At 38.8% G+C, this 11,917-nt stretch overlaps 1 protein-coding gene across 8 annotated transcripts in view; it reads right to left on the bottom strand.

Annotated features, from left to right (window-relative positions):
- Positions 1-11,917, bottom strand: part of LOC136026246 (alpha-ketoglutarate-dependent dioxygenase alkB homolog 6-like) — a 106,340-nt gene that overhangs the window by 55,658 nt on the left and 38,765 nt on the right. For 4 of the 8 annotated variants that reach the window (XM_065702607.1, XM_065702608.1, XM_065702606.1 and 1 more), the window contains exon 5: positions 1,157-7,479. The exons of the other annotated variants lie outside the window; for them this stretch is intronic. In XM_065702607.1, the coding sequence (XP_065558679.1) occupies positions 7,143-7,479 (337 nt within the window). In that variant the 3' untranslated portion in view covers positions 1,157-7,142. Of the gene's footprint in view, positions 1-1,156; positions 7,480-11,917 lie in introns of those variants that run through there. 8 annotated transcript variants of the gene reach the window in all.

Genomic DNA, 11,917 nt, shown 5'->3' with positions numbered 1-11,917 from the left:
GGTACTGTACGGCTAATTTTTCACTTAACTTGGCAAAATTAGCTCCAACTTCCCAGCTCCCCCCCCAAGGATTTTGATGAAGTTACATCACCACTGGATCCACTACCTTTACACTAGTAATAATACTCAGATAAGTGAAGCTTTCCACTTGGTCGATTTTCTCGTCACCTAGCATCACCTCTCCATCCTCATTGTCTCAGCGAATTATTCTTCTTAACATTAATTTTCAAACGATTAGTATGAGTACAATCCAACTGCGTTTGGAGATACGGGAGGTTAATCATTCTCAAAGGAAATCAACCCTATGTGTAGTAACGAGTATAATTAATCAAACTATGAGATAAGTACAAATCCATCATTTTCAAGGGCCATCTACCCCATGTGCATGAATGAGTATAATTAATTGGACTAAGAGACAAGCAGAGGTCCATCATTCTGAAGGGCCATCTACCCTATGTGCAGTAACGAGCATAATTAACCGAACTAAGAGACAAGTACAAATCCATCGTTTTCAAGGGTCACCTACCCCATGTGCATGAACGAGTATAAATAATCGAACTAAGAGACAAGCAGAGGTCCATCATTCTGAAGGGCCATCTACTCTATGTGTAGTAACGAGTATAATTAACCGAACTAAGAGATAAGTACAAATCGATCATTTTCAAGGGTCATCTACCCTATGTGCATGAATGAGTATAATTAATCAAACTAAGAGACAAGCAGAGGTCCATCATTCTGAAGGGCCATCAACCCTATGTGTAGTAACGAGTATAATTAACCGAACAAAGAGATAAGTACAAATCCATCATTTTCAAGGGCCATCTACCCCATGTGCATGAACGAGTATAAATAATCGAACTAAGAGACAAGCAGAGGTCCATCATTCTGAAGGGCCATCTACCCTATGTGCAGTAACGAGCATAATTAACCGAACTAAGAGGTAAGCACACTTCCATCATTCTCAAGGGCGATCTACCCTATGTGCAAGGTTCCGTATTATTGACTCAAATTAAGAGATGAACACGGGGTCATCATTCCCATGGTAAATTTACCCTGTGTGCAGTTATAAGTATTATTAAAGAAATTAGGAGACGAACACTGATTCTCCATTTTTTGCACTAAATAAATAAATGGGACGTAAGTGATAAGAATACAATTGATGAATAAACTTTATTTGTCCCCAAACGTTAACAACAAAGCAAATATAAGATACCAATAGAAATACATCACAGAAAATAAACTAAAATCTCAATTCATCACACTCATCGTTGATAAATCTCAGTAAGAGGTAACTTAACCTAGGACACGGGTCTTAACCCCTACCTCCCATTACATACATGACTGCCTCAGATTCACTATAATCTTGAGATAATTTTATGCATTTAGTTTATTCTATTTCAGTCAATATTTTACTCAGGGAATAGACTTCTTGACTTATCCAAAGTTATTAAACTGCAAAAAAGTACAAACATAAAGCACTAAGGAAGACATAAATAAGCACTAAGGAAAGACAAAACCCATTCGTTAATGTCCTGAAATGAGCAAAAGCTATGCAAAGGCAAGAATCTAGCAGAGCAAGTAAATATAGTCAATAAGGGAATATTACTGTTTTAGATAAAGTAGCGCTTATGCCAGTAGGTTATTTCGATCATAATTAAAAATCGTTTATATAGTTACTGAGCACGTCATATACGTCGTGCCTTAAGGACTGGATTGACCTATATCTTTTAAGCTAAAGCATGGACACATTCAATCTATTTCTTGCCTGTTTTACACCAGCTTTCGACCAGGGTCTTTAGAATAAGATTTTGTGCTTTTGTGCTGTATCTAATTATATAATTTTGAGAGTTGGGTTCAGTAAAACTAGATGCTTTTAATATTAAGTAGATTAAAATATTTGTTGTAAAAGTTCAAGGTCAAAGAACCAACTGATGACTGATGGCTTAGCCGAACTAAAGGCACATTAATTTATAATATAATTATTTATAAATAACGATTTACCAAAATAATTAATAATAAATTACAAGATGTGATTTGACCAGCCCCTACCATGCCGCCATTAAACGCCTCCTAGGGTGTTTGAAGGAGGCAAAACCGGTTGTTTATATCTCCTTTTCTATTAACACCATAACTGTTAGATGATTGGTTCCTGTTAAACTGATTGCGTACTATCACTCTGACATGCACGCTCACCCAACGTTGGAGGAAAACACTATGCCTATCCAGGCCTTCAAACGTTAACTAGTAAACTTTACTAAACTAAATATTTTTAAAGAAAGCAAACACAAAAACGCCTCAGTGATACCAAAATATATTATTTTTTTTTGTATAATTAAAAAAAATTAGTGCCCATTTAGAGAATTTTTCTAAGTTGGTTCCCGCCATTACAGCACAAAATGCCTGAGTCCGAGGATAACATAACATTCTAGTAAGGCTAAATTACTAGATGTCTGAACGGTCAGCCTTGACAAAAAGTATACAAAAAGAACAAATAAGTAAATAAGTATCTGTGACAATCTTTCTTGGAAAAAAAAATAAAAAATTTCGAATTTTTGTCGACAGAGACGTAGAAGTAAATAAAAGGGTTCTGTGAATAAATATTTTAATGACAGAGTTTCCTTTTTCTTTCCCATTTCCAGTTTCATTTATTTTCTTCTGAGTAAATTCTTTTTTAAGCGTATTTTTTGCCTTACAATAGGATGACAAATACATTAGTTACTGTGCGCAAGATTAAAAAATAGTGTTTATCAATTAAAGCCACAAAAATTAAGTTGTAAACCAGGAAAACTAAAACCTTGAAAAACCAGTTGGTTTTTTTAAACAGAAAATCCAACGGAATTTACATTTTAACTTACTATTCACAGCAAAAAAACATTCAAAGAGTAGGCTAAAGTATTTACTAAATATTTTACAGATACACAATCATTTATAAATTATTTTTATAATGTTATGTAAATTATTTTTGTAAATGTTTTATAAATTATTCTATAATTGTTGTCATAATGCATTATAGCCTACATTATTGTAAATATGTAATGTTTTTTTTATAAATTTGAAATTTCCCATAGAAATAGCAGCATTATAACTAAAACACTGCTATTAATAGCTAATTTATCAAAAATGGTAACGTTTACTTGCTGAACTATACACTAAGTTTTATCTTCTCGTACAGTTTTATGTTTGTGCATTTTATTGCAGTTCAACAGCTTTGGAAAGGTTAAGGAAGGTTAATTTCTAGATTAGAGTATGTAAAACAAAACCAACAGTATTCCAAACAATCAAATTGACATCCTATATGGCTCTGAAATTATTGCTTCAACCCTAGTAAGAGACGAGCCAATGTTCAGAATATATTATTCGGAATGTATAAGCCTCATCGTATCTACGACAAATATCATCTATAATATACTTCACCATTTTATGGCAAATGGTATCAAGGACAAATATCTAAGACCATATGACCAGTTCCATCTTATTGAATTATCCCATTCTATGACACATGTTGCCTGTGAAAAATTTCACCGATTTATACTCTTTTTAGTATTACTATTGAAATAAGTAGTGATTAAAACAATTCCTAACTAACCAAGAGATTACTTACAGATTGCCAATGACAAACTAAAACAAATTAACCCATTCTGTAACACATGTAATCTGTAACAGATTTCAGCAATCTATTTTGACTTTACTATTACTATTGAAATAGGCATTTTTAAAAATAATTCCCAAATAGCCATAAAGTAACTTGAACTTCAAATCAAAGATTCAAAAATGCAAATAGCCCCCCCCCCCCCCGACAATGCACCAGCAACGCCGTGACAAAAAGCACTGTATACATGCATTGCGTCAGAAGAAGAAAACGATTCCAAAAGTTATTTACTCAATTTACTTAGTGAAAAAAGTACTTCTTTTATTAGTTAAACTGAATTCACTATTTGTTTGCCTCTTAAATATATTAGCAATATATTTCTATAATATATTGCTACAATAAATTATTTTGTTATATTATCATATTGTAATATATTGCAACATATTTCTATAATATTGCTAGCAATATTCTAGTACAAAGAAAAATTGTAAAAAATACTAAGTTTTCTGGGAAAGGAGATCGAGGGGGAGGAGGAGAGTTTTTCTTGTTTATTTTAGAGTGAATTTCAAAACAAACGAATTGAGTACGTATATACACAAATATAACTTTTAGTGAAAAGAAATGGCAGCTTCAACAAAGAAACATTAAATAACTCCGGTATACATACTCCCATTACACCAAGTTCCTTTTAGCATTCCCAAACATTTTGTCATTTCAATGAACAGTACAGCCATCCAAAAGAAGAAATACATACATGCACATTTTTCTGTACTGAGTAAGGCAACAGCTCCAAGCTTATGGCCCCTTGCATCAGAACATATTTCAGACCCGATTTGTGACACAGCAGAGGAATGATGCTTATTTCGAGCAATAATGGTTTTAGATAATCAGAGACAGCCAGAGATGGTCATATACAGCCGTACAAAGGAAACAATAAGCATTATGTACTTTGATAATATCAAGAGAGATAGCAATTTCAAGAAATAACCGGTCCAATGTAGTAGCAGATTTATGACAGGACTGCATAGTAGCCTTCGATTCTGTCGCATGCGTATACATGAATGAATTCACGTATATACATAAACACATTGTTTCAAAGAATCAAACTAAAACAGAAATAACAAAGTGAATCAGCTAAAAATTTTCAACTTTGTCAATAGCAGTAAATTGAAAATTACGAAATTTACAAAACCAGATCGAAAATCGAAAATTAAAATTGACAAACTGGGATACATACATACAAATCGACATATGGGCATGGACTGGAAGATTTTCTGAGTAATTGCCAAAGTTTGGTGAATTCAGAAAAAAAAAACCTCGACAAGATGTACTATTCCTCCCAAATAAATTGGCGACTTCGTCTAAGACTTAATTAGAATGTTAACTTTTTTAGTTTAATACAAGGTTTGATCATGACAGGTTAGCTTAGCTTCAATTTTTAACCCATTTTTAATATTTATACCCAAATTTAACCTAACCTAAACTAACATTATCCAACCTAACTTTAACTTTTACCATAATAGCTTGCATAAAACTGAAAAAGTTGACTCGCGAAGCTAATTGAATTCAAGCAGGGAAAAGGGAATTTCGGACATTCATCGGTGAATGTCGACATTAACCAGATTTCGGACACTCACAGCAACATTTACACACACTCATTGTGCCAATAGCAATTCTAGAGCGGTGACCCTCAATGATTGCTCTACTTCGTCTATCATTCGTTGGCTCATACCAGTCGTTTGAAGAGTGTGTTTACCTGGTCAAAAAGATGCTTAGTTTTGGCCTGGGGCAACATGTTAATGTGAAAGTTGTCATTAATCTTAGCAAATTTGACTCAGGGTGGATATTAAATCTGGTGCAAACAGTGTCTTGTAATGACTGTTAATCACGAAATCAAGTTTTTGAGAGGGTTAGAAGATTGAAAGAGAAAAGAGAGGATGTTACAGACGGTCCACGTCTTGGTCAACCACGGACACCAAGAACTGAGAAAATTATTGAAAAAGTCAGTAATTCGAGAAAATCGTGGTTTGAGAAGATAAAAGCAGCTAATGATTTAAACAAAATTGACATATAAACTGTTGGGCAAATTTTACATGACAATTTTAACATGAAGAACGAGTGCTCAATTTTGGAATCCAAAACATCACAGCTAATCAAACGGAAATTCGAATGACCATTTCTGCTGAATTCCCAAAAAAAATTAAAATGAAGCTAACCCTATTTTTTTAAAGAACATAATAACATGCGATGAGCCATAGTTTTTCACCTACAACCCCAAAACCAAGCGAAAATCCATTCATCGGAAAAGCCCTGGCAAGCCAAGGCGAAAAATGTATGGAAGAGCAAGTTAAAATTCAAAGCCATGATGATAATGTTTTGTACATCTAAGAGGTTATTGAATACAAGTCTGAAGTTCAAACTACAAACCAACTTTACTACACAGAGGTTTTGAATCCTATTCGTGGAACGTACGTAGAAGACCTGAAGTATGAAAGATTCGTCCGTAGGTCTTTCATCAAGACAATATGTACACAGCACTAACGGCCAAGAGAATTTTCAAGAAGTATATAATTCCTCTATTGGAGTACCTGCCCTACTCGGCAGACTTCCCCTCATCTAACTTTTCCCTAAGGCCAAGAGTGCGCTGAAATTAATACGTTTAGAGTCTGTAGATGCAGTCAATAGAGAAAAATCGAATATTATGATGGATCATGTCAGGAGACGACACAATACAAACTTCGTATCCAGTGGTGTGCAGACGAGCAAGTGTGCATAATGAAGGTAATAGGATTTGCAACGTAAATAAAGTTAGATGAGCTCCAAGATCGTTAGTATAAGGCAAATAACAATTTTGGCGAGGCCAAATAGTGCCTTGGATTGAAGACTATATTAAGCCTCATAGGAGGATAAAAGTGCCTCAAATTTTTTTCTCCGAGGCTACCTTCAATTTAAAGCAAAACAATGTTCTAGGCAAACAAATCGCAGGAAATAAAGAAGCATTACTTGATTTTAAAAAATCGGTTTAAGTCAATCCTTTTGAACACAGCCCTAAGAACAAGCCTAGGGCTGTTATAAATGTGCTATATACATATTTTTATCTCGAAACAGCTTAGTAATCAAAACAACTTGTACCCTAAACCAAAGAGTTTGGGACGCTCATAAGAACAAAACCTCGCACAAGTGGAAAAAAAACAGCAAAAAACAACGACATCAAGGGTTCAGCGATTTTGTTTCATCTAAAACTGCTACATACTTGCCTTTTCAGGTATATTAAATATACTGGAGGGTAAAAAGAAAAAAATAAACAGAATTTTGCTGGCTTCATGTTAACTAGCCTATCTAGCCTTTCAAGATTTTTTCCTAGTTATTCCAACTTATGCAGACTAGATTTGAATTAATTACTCGATTTTCTCTGAAATTTTCAATTTTATAATGGCGTTGCCGACCCCTACACTGTCAGTGGTGCTAGTTGTTTGATCTTTTTTTTTCGTTATAAATCACCGACGAACCTGTTCCTCTAAGCATCCCCTTCTCTTTGCCTTAAAAAAAGAGATTAAAGCTTAAATCTCGAATCTACAACAGTCAACAACCCAGCCAAAGAAGAAATTACACCCAACCCACCGATAACACCAGCACTAAGTTTTGTGTATCCTTGTGATGTCAGAGGAATAAAAACATCACAAAGATTTTTCAATAAATCAATAGCAACGTCTGGCCGACTTCTTGCCAATAGCTTTGCATAGTTGGTTGTGTTAAGAAGGGGTTCCATAATCCTCTGGGCCGAAGGATCGTTAATATAAGGTAAGAAATGTCCTTGATGAGGCCAAGATACACTTCGGTTTGAAGTTCTTCTTACATAAGTTGAAGCCAGGTGGATTTCGTAGATATCCCTGTAAAATAAACATATCAACATTTGTCAACTTCAAATATCTGAAGTTAGAGGATACATCTGCTCTACAGAGGTTCTCCCCAACGGATTTTGAGAAGGGGATACATCTGTTCTCTAGGGACCTAATGCAGAATATCAAGATTGTGCAAACCCTCCAAGAATCCCTGCTTTAAAGACTCAAACAATGTGCTGAAAATCATTTGGAAGTTCAAGGTCTATTGGATTTAATAAACCAAACAGGACAAAAACAAACTTAAGATCTAATTTAGTTATCTTTTATCTAACTATCTCCTTTAATCATCTAATTTCTTGACAAAAAGAAGAAACTGACATGATTTCATAGCTGAAACTCTGTACAAAAATAACGTCCTAGATTACTATTTTGATCCGATTTGTTTTCAATATAATTAATTTTGAGCTACTATAAGCCGTGGTTCGTTCCTTACTAGGTTCCAGCTACTGCTGCAACCACGTTTCATAATCCAATCAATAAGCTTTTCAATCCCATGATAAACAAACTTTCACTGGTATCACTCTGACTTTTTCATACCTTCCTCTGACAGAAACACCGTAAGGAAACAATTTAAAATCCACATAGCAGACACCTGGAACATATTCCTCAACTTCTGCAGCATTCAGACATTAACCTTAAGAAACAGTAGGCAATTTTTCACCATTTTCTTCTCGAATCTTACAACGATGTTCTCAATTGGATCCTTAAATGCCTCTTTACAAGTGTTGCAATAATTCACAAAGAATCGGTTCGAGCGAGTAGGGTGAGTGGGTCAACGGGACCGTCTTATTCTTAGCCAAAACTGGCGAACAGTCAGTCAGCCTTCTTGGTCATCAGTCAGAACACGAGGAACAAACTTGGCAGCAACTCTTTTCATGCTAAAATCTTCGGCTAAAATTCGCTGAACCGAGCTTAAGATGTCCGAATAATTTCTGACAATTGATCTTTTCTGTGGAAAAATCTAAGCGCAGACTCACAATATTCGGACAATTCTGTCGTATCATCCTCCTTATCATCTGCTTTGAACATCACAACCATTTCAGCACACTTACTTACTTTACTTGTACTTGTTTCAGGACACAAGCTCTTCAGCTCTCCCTGGCGCTATGATCTGGCAGACGGTTGAGTGCCAAGCCGCTCGGTCGTGTGTGTGTGGTGCACATATTTCAAGCCACTGCTTGTCCCATCTTCGGCCGTGTCGTCGGAAACCACCAATCGGCTCTAGGTCCGCCTTGAGTGTGTTAAGCCAGGTCTTGACTTGTCCACCTCGCTTCTTCTTCCAGTGTGCGAGGGGTTTGCAGTATAGCGCCTTTTTAGTGAGGGTGTCATCTGACCTCCGACAAACATGGCCAAACCAAGTTAGGCGGCGTTTTTTTATTAGGGCTTCAATGTCATGCTTCTGGTGGCATCGTCTACGAATTTCGACGTTGCTAATTCTGTCTCGGAGGGAGACACCGAGGATTTGTCTCAGGCAGGAGTGGTCGAATACTTTGAGAGCATGAACATCCGCTGCTTTCAGGGGCCATGTCTCGCATCCGTAAAGGAGTACGGAGCGGACGGTTGCTTCAAAGATCTGGATTTTTGTTTTTAGTAGGACGTCTCTTTGTCTCCACAGGTTCTTCCTAAGTTGAGCAAAGACTATCGATGCTGATGATATTCTGCTCTGGACTTCCGTACTGCAGCCGCCGGAAATGTCGATGAGGGATCCCAGGTACTTGAACTGGTCAAAGACCTCTAAACGGGAGTTGTCGATAGAGATGCCCCTTGTGAGTACATCCTCAGAATTTGTCAGAATTTTGGTTTTATCCTTACTGATCTTTAGCCCAACCAAATCTGCAGTAGCAGCAACATTACACAGCATGGCTTGCGCATGATCTATATCGTTTTCTAGCAAGGCAATGTCATCCGCGTAGTCAAGGTCTTTGATGGAGAAGTCAGGGCTTACTTCAACGCCTCTGGCAGATTGCATGGCGCGCTTCATGATCCAATCGATAACAAAGTTGAAGAGGATGGGGGACAGGATGCAGCCCTGTCTCACCCCGAAATCGATGTCGAAGAGGGAGGACAGCTCTCCATCAGCTTGTATACAGGCACGAACGTGTTGGTAGTATGCCTGAATAAGGCGTATCAGCTTATCAGGGACGCCGTCCTCTTGCATCGCAGCCCATATGCCATCTCTAACGATCGAGTCAAAGGCCGTTATAAAATCTATGAAGACGGCTATAGTAATCTGATTGTGTTTCATGCGGTGTTCGAGAATTTGCCGGAGTGTAAAGAGCTGATCAATGCAGCCCATTCCTGGCCGAAAGCCCGCCTGGTTCGGGCGTGTGGTCGTGTTTCTGATTGAGCTGAAGCGGTTGAGTAAAATCATGGCAAATATTTTGGCAGCGATGCTTATGAGCGATATCCCCCGGTAATTCTTGCATTCAGCTTTATCCCCTTTTTTATACAGGGATGATAATTGAAACTTTCCAATCGTCTGGGAGAACCTCCTGTACCCAAATTTTCTTGAGCAGTTTTTCTAGGTTCTGTGCAAGAAGCCTGGGGCTTGCCTTGTAGATTTCTGCTGGTATGGCGTCAATTCCCGGCGCTTTATGATTCTTCAGCTTCTTTATTGCTGCCAGGATTTCCTCTTCGTCAGGGGGCTCTATTTTGACTCCTGCGTATTGGTTAATGAGCGTTGATGAAGGAGGTGGGGGAGGTTGGGTCACTTGAAGATTTGGAGCAGGTGATGAAGGGTCGACTTGGGGATTTAGGAGTTTCTGGAAATGGCGCTTCCAACGGTCAACGACTTCGTCACGACTCGTTAGGATGTTACCGTGTTCGTCTCTTACAGAGGCCGAGTTCTTCGACCTCTTCCCAGTGGACTCTTTAAGCAGCTGATACAGTTTCCTAGTATCAGACAGGCTAGCTGCTTTTTGCATCTCCACCGCCATATTCTCCCAGTACTTCCTTCTGTCTTTTCTGCCCGACTGGTGACATAGCTTGCGTAGCTGTTTGAATTCAGCTGAGTGGCGTGATGGTAACAGACTTTTCTTCGTTGCAAGTCGGATGGTCTCTTCGGACATCCACCGTCTTCGCTTTCGCTTCACTCTTCCAAGAGTTTCGAGAGCTACCTCCTGTAGTGTATTTCGGAACTTCTGCCAATCTTCGTTAACCGACGACCCGCTCGAGTTCCCGTCCTCAGGAGACTCATTTGAGTGTTCATGCTCGAGGGCGGTGAAACGATTTGAAAGTTGAACACGGAATTGTTCTACTACTGTCGGGTCCTTAAGACGGGCAACGTCAAATCTTTTTGGGGGTTCCTTCCGTTTACGAGCCACTAGCCTGATCTTCACAGACATTTTGACCAAGGTATGATCCGACCCGCCCTTGGAACCTGTGTCAGGTCCTCTGTAGGCTCTGCAGTTCTGGATCGAGCTTCTCCAACGTGACGACACGAGTAGGTAGTCCAGCTGGGAAGATGTCCTTCCATCTCTGGATCTCCAGGTTATGACGTGTGAGGGCTTGTGTCTGAAAAGGGTGTTTGCTATTACGAGGTTGTTCGCTTGGGCGAATTGGACCAATCTGGTTCCTCGTTCGCATCTTTCGCCGTACCCGTGAATTCCAAGGCTCCTGTCGCCGTTTGCCTGTCTGCTGCCGACGTGTGCGTTGAGGTCGCCACCGATAATGAGGAGGTCACGTTTGGGGGTCTTTTTTACAGCTTCGTTGAGTTCGGCGTAAAACGTATCTATTGCTTGTTCAGAGCTGACCCTTGTGGGTGCGTAGACCGCAAACACTGTAACATTAAACAGTTTGCTTCGGAATCTAGCTTTTGCAAGGCGAGATGATACGGGCTCCCATTCTATTAGAGCTTTTTGTGCTTGGATGTTAAGGAGAAATCCAACCCCTGCACTGCCACTACCATCTTTGGGTCCTGAGTTATAAAAGAAGAAAGAGTTCTCTGAATCTGGTGTTGCTATCTCATGGTTTTCTAGTGTGTCATTTATTCTTGTCTCTGATACACAGAGGATGTCGAGGCCTAGGCGATGTATTTCACCAGCTATGAAAGTCTGGGTCGTCAAACATTTCATCGAACAGACGTTCCAGCACCCTATTGCAAGGGATTGTCTTCGTTTCAACAGGTGTCCAGCTCGCCAATTTTTCGAAGGAGACGCCGGTAAATCATCCAACGCATCGGTTGTCGGGAATGCCGTAGCTTGTTTTAACACTCTTTGATCTGCTTTTTTCATAACGTTTCGTGGGAATATTATTGACCGACAGGTCCCCAGTCCGTCGGCGCCTCCACACTTTAGCCATTCTTTCGCTAGGCATGTAGCTACGGAATGTTGCCACCGCTTCACCACTTTGAGGTAGTGTGGTCGACTTCCCAAGGATACACTAGAGACGGAGATACAGCTTCGGCGACCCAAACCGCACCATAGCC

The sequence above is a fragment of the Artemia franciscana genome, chromosome 4 (genome assembly GCF_032884065.1).
Source record: "Artemia franciscana chromosome 4, ASM3288406v1, whole genome shotgun sequence".
Classification (NCBI taxonomy): domain Eukaryota; kingdom Metazoa; phylum Arthropoda; class Branchiopoda; order Anostraca; family Artemiidae; genus Artemia; species Artemia franciscana.
Note: the sequence above shows the minus strand (reverse complement) of the source record. Positions and strands in the feature narration are given on the sequence as shown.